General features: G+C 38.1%; 2 protein-coding genes across 2 annotated transcripts; one reads left to right on the plus strand and one right to left on the minus strand.

Moving 5' to 3' along the window:
* Positions 1–8,129: 8,129 nt before the first annotated feature.
* LOC124299573 (uncharacterized) lies at positions 8,130–14,607 on the minus strand. Its single transcript, XM_046752836.1, has 9 exons — positions 14,592–14,607; positions 14,290–14,328; positions 10,962–11,213; positions 10,360–10,845; positions 10,102–10,257; positions 9,801–10,018; positions 9,030–9,189; positions 8,685–8,938; positions 8,130–8,201 (listed from the first exon to the last, which is right to left on the minus strand). The coding sequence occupies exons 3-9, from the start codon at positions 11,167–11,169 to the stop codon at positions 8,130–8,132; spliced, it is 1,554 nt and encodes a 517-aa protein (XP_046608792.1). The 5' UTR covers positions 11,170–11,213; positions 14,290–14,328; positions 14,592–14,607.
* A 5,687-nt stretch (positions 14,608–20,294) lies between these two features.
* LOC124299581 (uncharacterized) lies at positions 20,295–21,689 on the plus strand. Its single transcript, XM_046752849.1, has one exon. The coding sequence runs from the start codon at positions 20,295–20,297 to the stop codon at positions 21,687–21,689; it is 1,395 nt and encodes a 464-aa protein (XP_046608805.1).
* Positions 21,690–22,125: the final 436 nt, after the last annotated feature.

Raw genomic sequence — 22,125 nt, forward strand, 5'->3', positions numbered from 1 at the left:
AATTAATCTTCTAGATTTGATGTATCAGAACCCAGATCGTTATTGCTATTATTTTCAGCATTTCGCTCAAATGGTTATGTTAGATAGACATCTGCAGACGACTTCATTACCTGTAAAGGTGATGGAAAGATCGATATACAGTAGCAATTGTTTTGTAGAAGCTCGTCGAAGGTTAGGTAATTTTCGCGCCTTCGAATCTCATTTATTGACAAAAAATTTTGATCTTCTCATTCGCTCGTCTGAGCTCAGAGTAGATTTGATTGTTTATTTGCGAGTTTCCCCAGAAACTTCTTTTGCTCGAGTTAGTTCCCGTTCTCGTGAGAAAGAATCGAGTATTTCTTTAGAGCTACTCAGAACTATTCATGAGGTTCATGAAGATTGGCTAGTGAAACAAACCTTTTCTTCTTCTCCGACTCTTTTCCTCGGGGGGGAGTAGTGTCACAAAGGGTGAAATCACCCGTTTTGCCCCCTCTTTAATGATCTAGTAGTCAGCATAGATAAAAGACGTTTATCAACCTCTTATGTCTTTAAAAAGAATAAGGTTGCTGCGCCAACCGACATCATTGTAAAAACAGTCTTGTTTCAGACTTTGAACGAGAAACACATATCTTGCATTAAAAGCATTTTTCACGATATTTTATTCACGCTCTTAATTTCATTTGATTTGATAATAAGTAAACTCGCGGATCCATATTTCATTAACGTAACGTCAAAGTACGTTACAATACTTTCTGAAATGATTTATTCGATCAAGCATGATCGCTAGGTTCGATAGTTCAATGATTCTTGAGCAATTCGCGGTCGGCGCGACGGCCTCGAGGTTTCTACAACCTGACCTACGTCAGGGCTACTCCAACTTCACATAACCTAACTTGACCCAAGACACTACAACCCAACTCAATATAACCTATCCCAACTCGTGACTGTACAACCTAGCTAACCTAATATAACTAAATCTTTTGCAGGTTTCCCGGTAACATGAAAGGACTTCCGTTTTCTCAATAGACGGGGAAGCTCTTGGTAACATTCGCTCATTTTACTTGTTCTGTCGTCTACTGGTTCTCATTTTGTTACACGTACTACTTCTCATGCAATATAGGTAATGTAACCGGGTCTATTCATGTTTGAAAATACGAATTCAGTAGATTCTAGCGGAGCTGTCGAGAGTGCGGTATGCATCACATTTTCCAATTCGCATGGTTGTAGTACGATGATATTATGTGAAGCAGTAATTTGATTTCAGATATGTCTTTCAGGACAGATTGATTCAGAATTAACGTACGTGAAAATACTCATATTCCTGGCCGTTATAAACATTGACACGATTCACAATTCCATCAGTTTTACACAATTCATCAACTCTATTCGATATGCAATTTTTATGAAAATTCCTAGTATCAACTTTTACCCATAAAATTACGCAGCTGCCAGTAAATAAGGAAAATTACATCGCATTAACGAATCGGTTGATAGAACAATAATGTGCTAGAGATTCATTGATGTGTTTTGATTTTGATGGCTAGCAGCATCCTTTCCATTAACTTTCCACAGATTTGGATGATGCAGATAAACATACAACGCGTGAATTCTGCAATAACCAGACTCAGTTGAGTTTGATGACTGGCAACGACGTTTTTCACATGAATACGTTGATTGCTGGTAGAAGCTCAATGAAACTCCGCTACCTGCAAATAAGCATTCCTACTCACACCTATGTAATGCAAATATTTCGAACGAGGATTACAAGCATGCTGAAAATGTTTGGGAAGAATTGCATTTAGAGCCAATGGAGAACTATAGAGATTGATAAATGCAAAACGGTGATCTGACCAGATGTCTCAGAACATATGATTTAGATCCGTTGCACTACTGCACAGTGCCGGGACATGCTTCCGACGCTATGCTCAAATACACGGGAGTAAATTTACAATATTCTGATCGACACGCTCGGGCAATAACAGGTTTGTGGGGAAAGATTTTGATCCTTGTAACGTGGAATCGTATCTCATGTATTTTGACGTAATCAATCCATACGGTTCGTTCGAGTGGTGGCATAATCTCATCGATATATCAACTCACTCGGACGATCCACTGATCGGTTACATTCTGAACCGATGGATATCCGAATATCCTATAAAGCTTCACAAGAATCATGAAGATTTTAATTTTTCTGTCTCGAGCATTTCGCACCTCGGGTTCTGATGAAGGATGGGAACAATGGAAAAATCATGACCGAATTCATCGGGGATTCACGTGAAACTGAGCACATTCACCATCAAAGTGAGCAAACGTGTCAAGGAATCCGAAAGTGCAACGTTGAAAACCGTCACGTTTAACGATTATGAGCACCGCATGGGGAGGCTTACAGAGAGTTGGTCCATACCACAATGCCTAATACGTAGTAAAAAACATGAAGTGAGTCCCATTGTACTGAAAAATTGACGTTGAGTGTGCAAGACTGTAATATGCAACTGGTACCTGGACGAACAGGCGCAATACCTCTAGGGGTTCAACACCACTCCTACAATGAACTGTCCATAGGATAAAACTGAGGGCATAGAACCGCTGTAAGGACAACCCATCATCAAACAGAGATAGTTCTTCAACAACACGATAGATCCGTGTGAAACTATACACATTCACCACCACGGTTGAAGACGAAACGATACATATCAACGTTATCAAAGTGAGCAAACGTGTCAAGGATGCAAAAACTGCAACGATAAATAACATCACTTTCAATGATTATAAGAACCTTTCGAGGGGCTTACCAAGAGTTGATCCACCCCACAGTGTTCAACACGTAGTAAAAAACGCGAGGTTAGCCCCAATATACTGAAAAATTGATCATGAGTTGACATGACGGTAATATGCAGCCGATACTTGGGCAAACAGGCACCAGAACTTGGAGGGTGTGCTGCAACCCCGCAATAAACTAGCCGTAGGCTGGAACTGAGGGCATAGAACCGTTGCAAATATATGCGTTTGAAACCCAGGGCGATACTTCATGAAGCAGAGACGTTTTGCCAGCAATACGATATTGAGCAGATCAAAGTTTTAAAATTCGAATACCATGTAAATTCATGTATTTATCAATCATTTATTTATTTAATAATAACGTGTAGAACAATTATTTGTATTTATTTGTTTACCACAAGTAAAGTTACCAGAAAATGGAAAAAAGTTTCCAGAAAACGAAAAAAAGTTTTCAGAAAATGAAAAAAAGTTCCCAGAAAACGAAAATATATTTCCGAAAATGAAAGAAAGTTCACCAAAAAATAAAATGAGCAATAATCGTGTTAAAAAATCATAGATCATTATGACTATTATTATTATTATTATTTTTATCATCATGATCATTATTTTCCATTCTAGGCAGCCTAGTGCAATTAAAGCTTCATTATTTCCAGTTTGTTATTATTGACAATTCACGTTAAGAGACCACACATATAGTTCTATTATTATTCTCAAATTGTTTTTTTTTTTCCTCATTAGTAATTACGATTTTCAATCATTCTTTCAACTATTGTTCTTATTGTATGCACTGTATTTTTTTTGCATCTTCTTGAGGCCGTCAGATGATTTCAATCCTACGGCCTGTCTAATAAATTACATTACGTTACATTAACATTGTTACGCCCCGACGTACCGCCTTGGCGTACCTTTTTCTAAATTCCATTTCATTTCATTACTTTAATTTCTTCAATGCACAGATATCATTTCATCAAAATCTCATATTCTAATAACGGCGAGTTCCACCCCTCCTGGCAAAAGTCACGTAGAGACCAACGATGATCCCTAGTATAAGGTTCAACTTTATTCTATTTATCTGGTACCGAGAACTGAGATGAGAGACTGCTGAGCTAGTATCAGTAGCGCTCAGCCTGGAAATATCCCTCTTTTTAAATTAAAATTATAATCAATAACTAGGATAAACCACTACCTTCAGAACCATCAAATTAAAATAGATTACTCATTGGAATGTATGAATGAATGTGTGAACATTGCATGCGAATATCTTTTGTTCATATTTTTAATGTGTCACCGACGAGATTGAGAATCGTCGGAACACCGTTGGACAGCGTGAAGTGACGCTGACCATGTGGATTTGGGCACCAGGAGGTCGCCCTCGCACCTCATTGGCTAATTACCGTTGTAACTAATTACAACTGCAGCTCCTTGGACCCTCGGGCCCAAGAAGCCGCGTCTTTCGTCTGTCAAGTCGCGAAGTGCGTGGACGTAAACCCGGATTAGCCCTCTCGAGCAAGAGTAGCGTTTGGAAAATCTTAATTGTGACCGGCCTAAAGTCTCGCGCTAATTCGTTAAATTCGAGCTTCAGTTATCCTGTTAGCTGCAAAAGACTCACTATCTTCTACATTTCCATCTTTGCTGTTCTTTACTAAATCTCGTTATTTCGCGAATAGACATTTTTATGCAGTTCCATTTTCCTTAATTAAACCAAGTTCGGCCCTGATTCAAACCGAATCAGGTAATCTTAAGTAATAATAATAATAATTACACTTTCATTTTCAATAAATTAATCGTTCCAATTAATTGATCATACGTTAAAAATCAGAAAAACGGACACTTTCGATTATAACTCTCGGTAACAAAATATCAATCTAAATTCACAAAGACTAAGTGACCAACGTGCAACATCATTCGATTCATCAACTATTCCAAATTTGAGGTGAGGCCCCTGGTCCAACATTCTACTGACGCAGACCGACACGATCCGACGGCTCTCAATCTCGCCGACCGATTCACCCAAAAGCTAAGTCAATCCGAGTGTAAATCTTCTAAATTAGACGAATTCTTGTTCACCTTGATAATCAAAATTTCTTCAGTAAATTCACAAAAACCAAGCATAGAATTGGTGGCTAGCTTCACTACCCCCAATTAAATTCCATTTATTGTTTCCAAGAATTTACAAATAAGACTAAATGATTAAATATATATATTAAATATATATATATATAGTATTAAACGATTTAAGATAATCTAAAAAGAGAGATACAATACAATACAATATTCACGACCAGCTAGTTATAACCATCGTTCAGAATAGATGTTCCTGGTACCAAATAATAATATCCATTAGAATCAAACAACACACGATTTGTATAAACTTGAATATTTCATAAATTGTTATTTTTGGCTCATATATATTTTTATCACCATCGATTGTTACCAGATATTTCGATAACTAAATTGAACCAGAATATACTACATCTTTTACCAGTTAAATCTTTTTAAACATTTATTTTGAGCGACCTTCTTCCCATTTTCTTTATTATAAAATAGCCTCAACTATTTAAACAAACCTCACAGACCTGTACAGGTCTATAGCAACACGATCCTACAAATTACCGGCGTACCGAAAGGTAGGTCTTTCTCTTAGTTTTAATTATTATTCATTGTCGTTACGTGGGAGCTAGATTATTCAATTAATCACTAACTACCACCGCTCAGTACACCCTCACCCCCACGTAACAACATCTTCATAATCATAATCATAATCATCATCATTATTATTATCATCATTCTTGTTAATGTTCTTGTCATTGTCATCGTCATTGTCATTGTCATTGTTATTTCTATTATTATTGTTAATATTGTTATCATTTTCATCGTTGGTTTGACGTCGTTGTCGTCGTCGTCGTCGTCGTCGTCGTCGTCGTCGTTCGACGACTTCCGCCTGCAGCTTTGGGGGCGACACAGCCACCCGTAGAGCCAACCGAAGCTCCGCGCCACGGCGTCGAACGCGTACTACAATCATGTAGACTCTAAATCCAGGGGGAATTACTACGCGAGCAAGGACAGCTCCTGCGACGACCTTGGAAGAGGCGAGGATCGTGGTCACCCTCGACTGCGGTAGAAAGGGGATGCAGGCGGCCTTATTGTCGATAATGCTGAACCCTGGTAGCAAGAGGCACCTCCACCATCGCCTGCCGTGTCCACAGGCCTTCAAATTATAATAATAATAATGATAATGAGGACGACGACGACGACGACGACAACGACAACAACAGCAACAACAACAATAATAATGATAATGGATACGAAGATGACCTTCTGGCCTCACATACAACGAGCAACTCAGAAGGCGGCTGAAAGGATAGCATCCCTAAGCCGCCTGATGGCAACCACAAACGGACTAAGACTGGGGAAACGGAGACTTTTGATATCGACAGTAAACTCGATCCTCCTCTGCGGTGCGGAGATCTGGGCAGACTCCCTACAGACTGAGAAGTACTGTCACGCAATGACGACGGTACAGAGACGAAGTGCGTTGAGGATCGCTTATTCCTATCGGACGGTCTCAGCACAGGCCGTTCTGGTGGTGGCGGGCGTGATTCCCGTGGACCTCCTCGCGTTCGAGCGCAAAAGGGTCCACGGGAGAGACGCAGACGTGACCCGACGGACTTTTTTTCATTTTCGCAAAATTTTTTTCGGATTCTGGAAACTTTTTTTCATTCCCTTGTTACGTCCTCCAGACTTCATATTCCTTTCCCACGCTCTTAGTTACCTTACGCTCTGTAGTCTACTCTTATCGTTCGCGAGTCAGCAGGTTCTCCTGTAACTCGCGGCTAGCTTGCCTGCTACATCCCGCAAAACCAGGCAGATCCATCCCAGCGCTCAAGCAAGACACCTATCCCTCCAAACCAAGACCATACCTTTTTCCCTTGACCGACTCCGTTGCATTGACCACTAATAAACAACTATATACTTTAAATCATTTACCTTCCCTTAATACCGATCCCTTTCTATTCCATTCACTTCCTGCATTGGGAGTAGTAGCACGCGAGTGCATAGTCGACGTGAATGGACCCTACAATAGACAAATAACACCTTGGCTGGGCGTGGAGTAAGCTCCGATTACCGCTCATCGGAGCCTACGCAATCTACCCCGTAACATTCTGAAAACTTTTTTTCGTTTTCAGGAAACTTTTTTTTCATTTTCAGAAAACTTTTTTTCGTTTTCTGGAAACTTTTCCCGTGCTAAACGAATGACTATAAATAATTGCTCAATATAATAATGATACATGAATAAATAATTGATGAATACATGAATTTACATAGTATTCGAAATTTGAAACTTCGATCTGCTCAATATCGTATTGCTGGCGAAACGTCCTTGCTTCATGAAGGATCGCCCTGGGTCCCAAACGCATATATCTACAACGGTTCTATGCCTACGGCTAGTTCATTACATACCCGCACAGCACTCAATATTGTAGCAACCTGGCAGCAATGTAACATGCAACATTAGTAATATTGCGGGCAACGTTGCGGACATATTGTAGCATTGTTGCAATGTCCTCCTATTTCATTGCAATGCAATATTTCTACAATCTTTCAATATAACATTTCAGTAATATTTCGATGTTATATTGCTGAATTTTTTTCAATAGAATAATGCACACAGTTCAACTTGCACGTTATTTTATATTTATCACTTCACATGATAATACTGTACATATATGTATACTTTTAGAAAACACAACAGTTTTTCACTTGGATATGCTTGAAATATAGATATGAGATTACGGTCTACTTAAGATCGACCTTTACTTAAAAACCAAAAACATAACATTTTACTTAAAAACCAAAAACATAACATTTTACTTAAAAACCAAAAATATAACATTTTACTTAAAAACCAAAAACATAACATTTTTCTTTCACTCTTCATCTTTACATATTATGCTCAAAATTATAGGTACACATTGACAGTGGAAAGATCAAAGGCCTTAAGCCACACTATTTGCGAAATGTGATTTAATGCATTAACAAATGCTCTGTATCGTGCATGGCACACACGACAACGTTCGAAACTATTATTATTATTATTATTATTATTATTATTATCTACGGCAATAAAATTTGAGTTAAGTATTACTTTGATTTTAGTCTGGAATTCTTTTTCTGGTCAACAACTTCAATTCACTATAAAAGAATGGCTAGCTTCACAAGTGACTTGTTTATTACTACTCGTAGAAAAAAAACGCAATCTTCAAAAATTTTCTATTTCCTGAACACTAAATAAGAATAGATAAAAAAAATCACTTGTAAAATGTGACTTTGGTTGTTTCAGGAATAAGTGATTCATATTTGCAAGAATAATTTCAAACAATCTCTTCTGCTAGTGTGACCTTTCCACTGTGACATTCTGATGAGATCACGGTCCACTTAGTGACCTTTAAAACAAACAAAAAACATTGTTATACTTCTTCATCACTGTAATATGTATACGCTTAAACTATTCTCGTTGTATAGTAGACTAAAATAAGAAAGGTACTTAGAAAAATAGAGCTTGAATAATGGCAAGTGAATACATTCTTCATATGAGAGTCAAATAATAATTCAAGCATATATTTCTCAAATCAAGTATAATTCTTTAGATAAATTCTTGATTCAAAAAAATATTTGATGAATTATATTTGAAATAAATGGAGAGAAGAAAGAGAAAGAAGAAAAAAAGAAAAGAAAAGAAAAATAAATGAATTAATTTTATATCTCACATTAAGAATGTATTAATTTGGCACTATTCAAGCTCCATTTTTGCTGGAATCAAGTAATTCTGCTTGAATTTTTTTTCTCTCGGTATAATGGGATTATGGAAGATCAAAAATTAAACGGTATTACTCAGAATTTGTGGCTGTATCTTCTTCAGAACTTACAGCCTCCTCAGTACGGTTTTCTGCAGTAGCAGCTACCTTAGTACGGTTCTCAGCGCTTGCAGTTTCCTTAAGACGGTTTTCACCGTTTGCAGCTTCCTTAGTACGGTTTACAGCTTTTGTTGCAGCAGATTTATTCTGTTTTGTAGTTTTGGCTACATCCCTCATATTTCTCAGTTTCGCTTGAGCAAGCCACTTACTTATTATCTCCGCGAATATTACATCTGATGCTCCTGGCACTCTTACCCGTACTGTTTCTAAAAAATAGTGCGTATAGTCATTTACCACAAAGCAGTATTTTCAGAGTTTGGAAATTTATTAATTATTTTAAATCAATTTAGTGCATACTCATCACAAGCCGGACCAATCGTAACTCTTTGAAAATTTTTTTCCCTTTAAATCCAGCCCAACTGTATTGCTGAGCTAGTGGGTTTGACATCAATTTTCCAAGCATTTTGGACGTACTTGCATTGGCATCCGTCCCACCGAATCTTTTCAACCATTGAATCTGAAATAAATGACATGACATGTATTTCAATCAAAATATCACACTCCGCATCGATCGCTGAAATTGCGTAACACAACGAGCTTTTATTTTACAGCATACACTCAGTTTCTACATTTTATTTCCATCTTGGACAAAAGGTCGTATTAATTTCAAAAATCAGCTGTAAATCATGAAATACAGAGAGAATTGACTAAACTTTTATGGAATTGCACATTTAAGGGAAGACCCTAGTGAAAAAAGTCGATTTTTGTACAGTAAGGTTTTGTATAGTATATAAGGTTCGATCCTTGAAAGCATGTTCCATTTCTTAGACTTTGGTAGTACAGGGCTAGATATAAACTTTCAACACCCTGCGATGAAAACTAAAATGCAAGGAGCCTTTCGCAGACCCTGTACGCAGGAATTTTAAGAGGTGCTCCGAAAGGCTCCTTTTGCGTCTCAATTTTCATCGCTGGGTGTTGAAAGTTTATATCTAGCCTTGTACTACCAAATTCTAAGAAATGGAACACGTTTTCATGAATCCAACCTCTTGTACTATAACTTCGCCCCTTTTATACTTCACTCTACAAAATAATGCTCATTAAAATGCAGCATATTGTAAAACATAATACCATCTTAGCACAGAACGTCGCATTTTTCAGTTTTTCATCGAATCTGGTAAGTTCGGCAACGTCTCGTAACGGCAGACCAAGGTCCTCCTCATCTTCTGAATCGAATTCCGCAAGGTGTAAATTATGGCTACGCTCATCCAACACAACCAGTTTTTCATCTAACTCTTTCACATAGTGTAGCAGTTTGTTGAGTTTCGACAACATTAGTTTCATGAAGCCTACATGTGAACATGAGACATGGTATTGAGATTTTGCACAATAGTATTACAATGCAATCTATATGATAACTATATATAAATACCTTCAGTTGTAAAAACGTCATTTGGATCATCTCGCGTCTTGTGTAGTCCTTTATGCGTCGTTAGTTCAGTAACATCATCTTCTGGAATTTTTGTCTTTGAAGTATGTGACGGGGGCAAAGGTTGTGACGACTTACGTTGGTTTGTACCATGATTTGCTGTATTGAAACGTATGGATAATGGTAATTTTTGTAATGCTATCTCATTGTTTGTTGAATTGTGCTGCGGATTTGGGTCGAAAAATCAATTACAAAATGTACCTGATTTTGTCAAAGAGTCATTAAGCTCTGTGAAACTCCGTTCGAGCTCGTTGAAGGCACGATTCTCTTTCTGTAAAGATAAAGTTCCACGATTGGAGTCATGTCTTCCTTCAGAGCTGCTGATTTCGTAACCCCTCCTCAGCGGAGGTTCGCCTAAACCTGTAATACTTCGTTCAAGTTCGGTTGAAGCGCGATTATCTTTCTGTGAAGATGAAGACCCATGATTGGCGTGGTGTTTTCTTTCAGTGCTGCCAGTTTTGCTCCGACTTTCGTAAAACTGTGGGACTGGGGGAAATGGTTGTAGTTTGCTCTGTCTTTGTTCTTCGCAGATCTCTGAATCTGACGAACTGAAATGCTTTTTAGCCTTTTCTCGCCTTCTTTTCTTTGCTTGAATAGCTTCGGCTTCATCGTTCGACGAAGCGGTTTCCTCCATATTTGAGGTCTCTTCAGCTAAGCACAACTTCTCCATCCCTTTCTCGTAGCTATCTACAGTAGGATATCAATTTCGTAAAATATTAGAGAATATCAATTGTAATTCTACAACGAAAAAACTCAGGTAATGTTAATGCACTACTGACTTTATATTCAATATGAAATTATACCTGCAGTGCTAAATATTCTTTTGACGTTGAAATACTCCCAGTCTTTGCCACCATCGTTGGGTATAATTGAACGAATAACAGCCTTATTCACATCATATTGATTTCGGAAATGACTTGGCCAGCAGCATGAGGTTTTGTCTTTGTTCAACCACAGTGTTGGCACTAAGTGTAGGCCATCCTCAAACTCTACTACGGAGTAATTTGCCATCTTTCTTTTTTTTCTAAAGTATAATATTACAATCTTCCAGCCCTCTGCAAAAGTATTTTAACCATACGCATACAGTATCATACGCCACTACCATACGCAATGCATCAACATATCACAAGGAGAAAAAAAATTGCATGACGTATTGTTTTGATTATTTAGTGAAAATTACTATGATATACTGTGGATTACTGGCACTACAACGTAATTACGTTTATAAGGCATTTTCCATAGTTTGCACTTAAGTTGGTTAACGGGCCAAAAATGTAACGCTGAGTTACTCGCTGATACAATTTTGATGTCAAATCTGCTAGACTCGCAAGGTACTGAATAAAGATTATCTACATACTTTAATTCTTTTCCAACTACGTACATTTCGGTATCACTTCTTTGAATAATATTTTTAACCACTATGCACTTGCCATTTTTTAACATACAACAGTTGTTACGATGACTGTCACAGTTTATATTGAATAGGTGACTCGAAATTACTTTGTATTGCAACTTTACGTTAGAACAGCCAGCTAATGGTCCGTCAGAGTGCAGATTCGTGAAGCACAGCTTTGAAGTAGACAAATGATCCCTTGCTTGATAACCTGACCTAGTTACTTGAATCTCGTGATATCTTTTCGCCAACTGTTCCAAAGGTTTTTCGCTTTTCCTTAGAAGTTTTTTAATTGAGGATAAGAAGTTTTCGAAACGAAATGCACTGAATGCATCTAATGGTCCGTATTTTCTTGCGTCAGAGGTCAGGTGAAGCAAATTATGTATATTGTGAGAAACGTGTTCTTCACCATATAGAGTTGCAAATGAAGCAACAAAATGTTTCAGCAAATTCTCGGCATAATCAAGGTGCTCATTGTTTTGACACAAAATTGGATTCACCAAAATTGTAATAGCAATGTGTAAAGTAATGAAATGTTTGTACACATCCTCCTTGACAATGTCTTTTAATACTACAGGACCAGTATATAAGAGAAAATTCCGAAATTCAGTGGCTTTCCAGCGATGAACATCACGCAAAGCCCGTGGTCTTCTAGCAAAGTCATTCGGTGTTGTATCACGCAGCGACAGCAGCAAGTCTGAAATTCTATTGACCGATTCCGCCGGTATTCTTACCGATACAGGACCGTTTTCCACCCCAAGCAAAATTACTTTTTTAGTGGCACCATGACATACCAGATGCAAATAATCCCGGGGTACTCCGGATACTGGTCCAAAATACGGCACAGTATTTAATACCGTATAACCAGTTTGATAGTCTTCATAAATTCTCATTGCAAAATCTTGATCTGTCCTCAATCGCGTATTTGCCGTTAGATTTGAAAAACACATTCGGTTTCGTTTCCAGGATCCTGCAATTGTACATGTAGTACAACTGTAATATCCTGTATGTGGTTTTACATTTAAAACAAAAGATTTTGCTGGGGTGTCACAAATGAGCGCATGCAATCTAATCTCTAGCCGTTTCTCATTGACACGAAATCCATTATTTATCATGGTAATCAGTTCATTTACAAATGGCCGTAGATATTCGTTAGAATCATTTGGTTTATTATACCCATAATAAGCCCCTACAATATAAACTTTTTTACTTATATCGTTCGAGCACAGTATCGGCCACAACTCAGCCTTCGATGATTTAAATAATGGCAATCCATCTATATTCACTAATAAATTAATATTCTGCACATCTTCGTTGCTATCAAGTACCATTTGTTGAATGACAATGCATAAACCAAAGTGACAATAACTTCCATTAGCCAAGGGTTGCACATTCGTTGTTCTAGGAGTTCTTAGTAACGTTCTTATATCTTTCGGAAAACTGTAATTTGTGTATTTTCGTAAAAGACTCAACATTAAATTACATGTATTTTGAGGGACATTTTGTTCAATGGCCCAAAACGCCACATCCTTTTTAAATTTCTTGCATAAGTCATTGTCACTTTCAGAATCATCGAAGGAATCAATTTCAGACTGGCTGTGTACTTCTTCATTAAATGATGCATCGTCATTTGATGAAGTGTGGCTATCACTGTTTGATAATGTGTCAGTACTATCATCATTATCAAAATCGTGAATAACATATCTCCCCTCACCCTCGTTAAAAGTACTGTCTAACTCGTTTTCAGTATTCGATGTTACCGAAGACTCTTCAACTGGGCTTTCTACTACCTGCGCAATTATATCCACATTCTCTAAATCTGCCTCTGTTACCTTTCGAATAATTCGTCTAACATGTCTTACTGTGTAGCTTCTTTTCATTCTGAGAATTTTTGACACGTATTCAACACGAAACTCTTATGAAAGTTTCGAAAGTACCTGTAGCATTGAGCTGAAAGTAGATACTTTTGAAAGAAGGTTGAGGGGCAAGTCTGGAAAGAGTGAAAATAAATATTGTTAAAATACAGATGTGGAGGGAACAAAACAAAATGATTAAGCACAGCAGACTTCTTTAAAATTGTAAATATTCAGCATCATTGTTGCTGTTCTTTTTTCTTTGAATTTCCTATCTAATTATGCATATAGCAATTATAGGCAGTACTAAATGAATTTGTTTCAAGTTTGTTTAGGACATGTAATTGCAGTAGAGTTCAAAGATTTTCTTCGATACCTCCGCAACGAGAGACAGTTACCATTAATTATTCAACTATAAGTTTAAAAACTGGGGAGTCGCGGTGGCTCGTGGGCAAGAGCCCAGACTGGCATACGGCAGAGCCTGGGTTCGCGCCCCTCCCGGTACCACTGAGATTTTTCAAAGTAAAAATACTCATGTACCTCATCCGCGCCTCCCGGTGGTTCGGAACCCACCTAAAATTGTAGGGCCACAGTTGAGATGACGAAAAGGAAAAAAAAGGGGAAGGAAAAAAATGGGGCAGACGCCGGGAGGCTTGCTGACATAATAACCTAACCTAACCTAAGTTTAAAAACTGTATGTAAATACAACTCATCGACGAGCAATTAATTTTCGGTAATGAATTATTTATTTCTTTACTTATTCTCGTTTTTCATTTTGTTTTTATTGGATTCTGTCGCTTCCCTTTTTTATAGCTCCTTTAATTTACGAGCGGTTTGAAAACGTTCTAATCTAGTGTTATTTAAGGAACATGTTCTGGTACTGACCTTTGATTACTACGAACAGCTTTTGTAGAGTAATAATACCTGCAAACATAAAAATTACGCTATATCTTACGTTGAATTTCACTACAGAGGAGGGAAATATATACACATTATTCGACATAACCTCGCCATCGGTATGTACATACCGCGCAAGACGACGCATTCATAAAATTGAAACAATTAACACTGATTTAATGTATATCAAAGACCACAAATTGGGAACAAAGTGAATGCGTATGAATTCAGACGTTTCAGAGGGATAAAAGCGTATTTATACATAAATATAGAAATATTCAAATACTTACCAAACTCTCGACCACGCGGTCTTCATCCCAACGCTCGGCCATGCAACTTTATGGCTGCAAATTATTTAGGTCAAGATGGATGCGCGCGGGCGTAACGTCGGGGCGGGCACGAATTGGCGCGAAAACACAACTACGCCACGCGTGAGGTTTTAAGAGCAGACACAAAGTGCGAATGGCGGTAATTTCGAAACCAATTAATTGCCGGCAAGAAAATGAGCATTTGTAATATCTCTTTAATCAATAGTTTGTTATGATACGTACCAAAATAATAGTGAATAAGAAAATAGAGTATATTTTTTTTTGGGGCGTCAATTTTGTGGATAGGTATAAATAAATTACTTGAATGACTTTCTTACGACTATATTTTGAATGGATTTTTGTTAGACATACTGAACATTTTGAGATCCGCCACAAAATTGATTTGCCCCGTCTCACACCACCCTATGCAGCCCCCCTACTTTCGAATACTGCGGTCACCTAGGCTATGCATAATTGAACATTAACTTTCGGAAAGCACATATGTATATATCAGTTTGATGTTGCTGCAATCTTGCTGCAATTATGACGGGCAAGTTGTGTGAATTGCAATATTGCAGCAATCCATCTGCAATGTTTCATATGGAAGCTGTCACTTGTAATATTGCTACAATGTGTCTGCAACGTGGCAACCGCAACTGCAATATTTCAATATTGCTGCAATGTTGGTGCAATATTGTGTGCCGTGCGGGTAGTTGCAGCACACCCTACAAGTTCTGGTGCGTGTTTGCCCAGGTATCGGTTGCAAATTACCGTCTTGTCAACTCATGATCAATTTTTCAGTACATTAGGGCTAACCTTGCGTTCTTCAATACGTATTCAACACTGTGAGGTAAATCAACTCTTAGTGAGCCCCTTAGACGGTTCCTATAATCATTGAACGTGACGTTATCTATCGTTGCAGTTTTCGTATCCTTGACACGGTTGCTCACTTTGATAATGTTGATATGTATCGTGTCGTCTTCAACCGTGGTGGTGAATGTGTAGAGTTTCGCACGGATCTATCTTATCGTTGAAGAACTATCTCTGTTTGATGATGGGTTGTCCTTACAGCAGTTCTATGCCCTCAGTTCTATCCTATGGTCAGTTTATTGTGGGGGTGGTGGTAATCCCCTCAAGGTATTGCGTCTGTTTGTCCAGGTACCAGTTGCGTATTACAGTCTTGCTTACTCAACGTCAATTCTTTAGTACAATGGATCTCACTTCATGTTTTTTACTGCGTATTAGGCATTGTGGTATGGACCAACTCTCTGTAAGCCTCCCTATGCGGTGCTCATAATCGTTAAACGTGACGGTTTTCAACGTTGCACTTTCGGATTCCTTGACACGTATGCGCACTTTGATGGTAAAGGTGCTCAATTTTACTGGAATATCCGATGAATTCGGTAATAATTTTTTTCTTTATCAGAACCCGAGGTGTGAAATGCTCGAGACAAAAGAGTGAAGCTCTATAGGATATTCGGATATCCATCGGTTCAGGATGTGACTAATCAATGAATCGTCCGGGTAAGTTGATACATCGATAGGATTATGCCACCAGTCGAACGAACCGTATAGATTGTTCACGTCAAAATACATGAGATACGATTTCACGTTACTAGGATCAAAATCTTATTTCATGAACCTGTTATTGACCAAAGCGTGTCGATCAGAACATTGTAAATTTACTCCCGTGTATTTGAGCATAGCGTCGAAAGCAAGTCCCGGCACTGTGTAGTAGTGCAACGGATCTGAATCAAATGTTTCGAGGCATCTGGTCAGATCACCGTTTTTCATGTATCAATCTCTATAGTTCTCCATTGGCTATAAATAAAATTCTTCCCAATCATTTTTAGCATGCTTGGAATCGTCGTTTGGAATATTTGCATTACATACGTGTAAGTGGAAATGCTTCTTTGCAGGTGGCTGAGTTTCATCGAGCTTCTCCCAGCAATGAACGTTTTCATGGGAAAAACGTCGTTGCCAGTCATCAAACTGAACTGAGTTTGGTTATCGCAAAATTCACGCGTTGTATGTTTATCTGCATCATTCTAATATGTGAAAAGTTTATGGAAAGGATGCTGCTAGCCATAAAAATCAAAACGAATCAATGAATCTCGAGCACATTATTGTTCCATCAACCCATTCGTTAATGAGAAGATTCTTTCTTATTTATTGGCAGCAGCGTAATTTTATGGGGAAAAGTCGATGCTAGGGATTTTAATGAAAATTGCGTATCAAATAGGGTTGATGAATTGTGTAAAACAGATGGAATTGTGAATCGTGTTAATGTTTATAACGGCCAGGAATATGAATATTTGTACATACGTTAATTGTGAATAAATACGTCCTGAAAGACATCTAAAATCAAATTATTGCTTCACATAATGTCATCGTACTACAACATTGCGGATTGGAAAATGTTGTGATGCATACCGCACTCTCGACAGCTCCGTTAGAATCTTCTAAATTCGTATTTTCGAATATGAATAAGCCCCGTTACATTACTTATATTGCATGAGAAGTAGTAAGTGTAACAAAATGAGAACCAGTAGACGACAGAACAGGTAAAAGCAGCAAATGTGACCAAGAGCTTCCCCGTCTATAGAAAAAACGGAAGTCCTTCCATGTTACCGGGAAACCTGCAAAACATTAAGTTATATTAGGTTGGCTAGGTTGTACAGTCTCAAGTTGGGATAGGTTATATTAAGTTGGGTTGTAGTGTCTAGGGTCAAGTTAGGTTATGTTAAGTTGGAGTAGCCTTGACGTAGGTCAGGTTGTAGAAACCACGAGGCCGTCGCGCCGACCGCGAATTGCTTCAGAATCATTGAACTATCGAAGCTAGCGATCAAGCTTGATTAAATGAATCATTTCAGAAAGTATTTCATCAATTAAGATTAGGTTGGGTAGTCTCGGATTAGGATAGGTTATATTAGGTTGGGTTGTAGTGTCTTGGGTCAAGTGAGGTTACGTTGGGTCAAGTCCTACCGTCTTAGGTCAGGTTAGCTTTTACTCTGTTGGGTTAGGTCGGGATGGAGCTACAGAAAGTGTCCGAAAAGCCGAGGCAAAGAAATTGAGATCGCGTCGCTGCGTGCGAAATTGTATCCATTTTTCAAACTTCACTGAGTTGACGAGTTATAAAAGTACATTGTTGGATAAGAAAAAAAAAATGATTCTCGAATTAGAGAAGATTTCTGTAAGTACCAAGTTTCATCATCTTGCTCATTATAAATGTTTTCATCGAAATATGTTTGAGAGTTTTTGAATCGTTCAATTATTTGTGTTCATACGTGCAAAGAAAAAGTATTCAAGTTTCGGGAATTCTTCATTTTGATTTATTGTTAATTGTTTATGATAGTGTTCTGCGGCACACGGTTTCCGCTTTTTTCATTCGAAGTGTTTGTGTAGCATTTTTATCAAAATATGGTTGTTTATCCTTGTTTACAGTATCTGCTGTGGACTTCGGAGTCCCTAGGGTGGGTCTGTATAAAGGATTTTGAGAAACGCCGCCAAGGCGGGGCGGAAATTCGAAGCAAAATTTCATATTTTCCAGGGCTAGCTGACGACCGCCAATGGCAGGGTGACGATTTCATAGACTTTTTCGGCATCAGATGCTTGATAGATGGGTGGTGGGGGGCAACGCTGCCCCTTCAAGGATTGGGATCACCCAGTGTGGTACGCGCCGAAGGCAATATGGGCGGTTTACCACACGAATTACTAAACATCTCCCCCAATGCCTCTTCTTTGAAATGTTTTATAACGCAAACAACGGGTTATATATCGACCCTTGATGTATCATATTTGATTGTGTCCATGAATCAAAACTCATTTCCTCTCCAAATAACTTGTAAGTTAGTTATAGATTATTTTAAGGTTCAGCTGTGAATTTTTTCAAGTAGAGCGTCGTATATCTTGGTTACATAACGTTGGTAAAATTTGGTTCGATGTTGTGTCGTGATCTTCTTGTTTGGGGATTCTTCCGAGAAATTTTCAATGGTATTTTGATTTACTAAAACGTTTGTGCTATTCGGAATACCGTTTTTTGTTAGCATTTCCGCGTTTTGATTTTTATTTTGTGCTCATCTAGTATCGCTTGATTGACTCGGTATTTTTGCCAGATCGTTATCTATGCATGTACGGAGATTTAATTATTGCCGTTGTTGTTGTTGTTATTGTTATTATTATTATTATTATGATTGTTATTATTATTATAATTGATGATGATATGTTACACCTGTATGCATAAGGGAAGAGAATCTGGAGATATTTTGTATAGTTGAATATTTTATTGTAATTCTTGGACGATTCACAGTTTCCGTGTGCAAAATATGGATGCATCGGGTTGCAAGCCGGTGTGTTTACTGATCCAGGATTGTGAGTGGGGAGAGGTTGTGAAATTGATCAATATGGCTGTTCATGTGGCTAAGCAAAAATCAAAAACCCGCACACCCTCAACCACCGTTGGGTCATGTGATGGAGAAAAAAATCGGTCAACGAAAAGCAGCTAGTGGGCAGCGCGCAGTGGTGACTGGGTGGAGGGTTGCAGTAGTGGACCACCGCAGCCATCAAAGAATGAAAAAATCTTATGACATACAAGTCTGAGCCTGCACACCCCAACCCTAATCAGCTTGCGGCATATGATGGGAAAAATCGGTCAACGAAAAGCAGGTAGCGAGCAGTGTTTGGCGTGAGAAAAATCTTGTCTTGTCGACTCTTGACCGTATGCTTTGTGCACATACAGTTTTGGGGTTTATGACTCTTCATAGCGAACAAGTCCGAGCCTGCACACTCCCAATCATATGAGCGTGGAGCATGTGATGGGAAAAAATTGATCATCAAAAAAGCAGGTAGCGATCTCTTGAGAAAATTTTTCCAGCTCATACTGTTGTCGCGTTACATTTTTGCCTGTATGTCACGAGTCGTACACCCCATGAACGATTGGCTGATGGGTTTTTGCTCGGTGGAGGGTGAGCGTGTCTCCTTTCATACAAATCCGAATGGCTGTTTGAAACTTCTCCAGCATATTGAAAAATCTTTGGTGCAGAAACAAGTGTTTGACAAAGTGAGTGGTGAAAAAAGGTGTTCATTCGCAAACCCGAAGACTTCAACGAGTTTCTACATTTGTGCGTATTTTACAGAATATATATAGTGCTACACCAATCCTCTTACGATACTGCGAATGTCGATTGAATTTCCGTAATGATTATCACATTTGATTAGTACGATAACGAAGTTTTACGATTTGTTTCAATTATTCAATACTCAGCATCATTGCCTCCCTTCCTCTTTCTTTCTCTCTTTCTCTCTCCCTCTCTCTCTTTCTCTCTCTTTCTCTCTTTACATCTATTTATTCATTTATTTTATTTATTATATTTATTTCATTTCGCCAAAGTCTTCACCAACATTTTACATGATCGATTAAGGCGATGGGCGGAAAATAACAAGCTTATACCAGAAGAACAAGCTGGATTTTGCACGGGGAAAGGTTGCCCAGACAAAGTGTTCTTGCTGCAAACGATAATACAAATGCAACTACGATTTCCTGACACAACGGCGTACATTCTCTTCATAGATCCCAGAAAAGCTTTCGATAAAGTACCTTATAACATCCTCTGGGCTTAACTAAAAAACCAAGGTATTAGCAATAAACTCATAAGGATACTCATCAACTTCTACAGCAAAAGCAGGATGCACATCAGGAAAGACCACCACCTGTCTGATTCCATTGACATAACTGAAGGAGTACTACAAGGCGACATACTCAGCCCGTTGCTGTTCATTCTATTTATTGCTGATATAATCAAATTCTTCGAGAATCGCGACGTCGAAGGACTAAACCTGAACAATCTTCGTCAGATACTCATGTTATTATATGCTGATGACATTGCCGCTTTATCTCACTCTGCCTCAAGTTCAGAAGCAACACTGAAAGTATTGAAGGAATACTGTGACACAAACGGCCTGGAAGTCAACATCAGCAAAACAAAAATAATGGCCTGTCGTACATCAGGAAGGATCAAGAAAAAGGATAAAGGCTTTCAATTCAAAGGCAAAAGTATTGAGGTGGTCAAGACATACACATATCTGGGTGTTGCGTTATCAAGCAACCTGCAAGGAGATATAGCAGCCACCGAAGCATCCAAAAGAGGCAAACAAGCAATCGGATCAACCTACTTAATTCTTTCTAGGCTCGGAGCAGAAACTTGGCTTAGCAAAAAGAAACTCCATGACAGCATGATCAAAACAACGCTGCTATACTTAGTGCACATCTGGGGTCTCAGGAAAGAAATACTAGACAAACTTGAAGCAACTCACCTGCTTTATTTTAAAAGAATTTTCCATCTTCCTGTCTGTACGCCACATTATCTTCCACGCCTTGAACTCGACATACCACACATTTCTCCAGAAGTACTAAAATACGCATACAACTGGGTAATTAAAATACTAGACATGAGAGAAGACCGACTGTCCAAGCTCGGCTTGACTAGACTTATTCAACTATCTGCCAATTACAAAAGTCCAAACTTGAACTGGACCTTACCAGTTAAGTCGTTGCTTTCTCTCATTGGTGAAGAACAAATGTTTGAGGACATGAACGCAACTCATTGGAAGGTAAATAAGGACAGGATCCTCAACAAGTACCGCTCTTTCCTGAAACTTCAAGACCTTAAACGCTACTCAAAGTCTGAATCATGTCAATCACCCATACCAAGGTCGCTAGAAGACTCACTCCCAATATACCTGACAAGAGGCTCTTTCCACACAATAACACCTAAACTACAGCTAAGAGTCGCCAACATATACTCGTGCAACATATCAACGAAGCTGGGGGTAATTAAATTAAAACCGGCAGAATTATGCCGCTTCTGTCACAACTCAGAAAAGGAAACAATAGCTCACTTTCTGATAAACAGTACATTCTTCAGCTCTCTTCGCTCCGAATACCTGCAAATATCCAAGGAAGATAGCGACCATCTCAACTTAATTATAATTTTAGATGACCATTCCACATCTGGCTTCAAAAATTTATTAAACTATTTAACAGCGTGTTCAGAGTTATTCAATAGTATCACGCCAAACTAGTTCTGTTTAACTCAATACACATTACTTAACGGCCTTAAAATGTATATAAAGTTTTCTATATTTTTTATTTTTTTAATTTTTTTATGCTCAATCTTAAACTTATTTGTAACATTATACGATCTCATAAAAAAAGTGTATCAGAGATATGTATCTTAAAAAAATCACTTTAAATAAATAATAATAATAATAATAATAATAATATTCATTTCATTTATTTTATTTGTTTTATGAATTTTATTTTATTTATATGATTCATTTTATTTATCCCATTTATTTTATTAATTTTATGTTGAATTTTCATTTATTTTATGTATAGAAAGAAGATTTAATATATTATACATAGACTTATATACGGCTATCGTGCGACTACGACGACATATAAGCGAAGACAATCTCTACTCGTACAGTACAGCTCGGCTTCCCGCAGCAGTGTATG

Source organism: Neodiprion virginianus, chromosome 3 (assembly GCF_021901495.1).
Source record: "Neodiprion virginianus isolate iyNeoVirg1 chromosome 3, iyNeoVirg1.1, whole genome shotgun sequence".
Classification (NCBI taxonomy): Eukaryota; Metazoa; Arthropoda; class Insecta; order Hymenoptera; family Diprionidae; genus Neodiprion; species Neodiprion virginianus.

Bases quoted from the DNA above. Each gene is read 5' to 3' on its own strand.
- LOC124299573 (XM_046752836.1), bottom strand. From the start codon at position 11,169: ATGGCAAATTACTCCGTAGTAGAGTTTGAGGATGGCCTACACTTAGTG. The intron at 9,190-9,800 runs GTATTATGTTTT...CATTTATTTCAG, and splicing joins CGACGTTCTGTGCTAAGATG to ATTCAATGGTTGAAAAGATT. The intron at 8,202-8,684 runs GTAAGTTCTGAA...TTTGTTTTAAAG, and splicing joins AAAACCGTACTGAGGAGGCT to GTCACTAAGTGGACCGTGAT.
- LOC124299581 (XM_046752849.1), top strand. From the start codon at position 20,295: ATGCACATCAGGAAAGACCACCACCTGTCTGATTCCATTGACATAACT.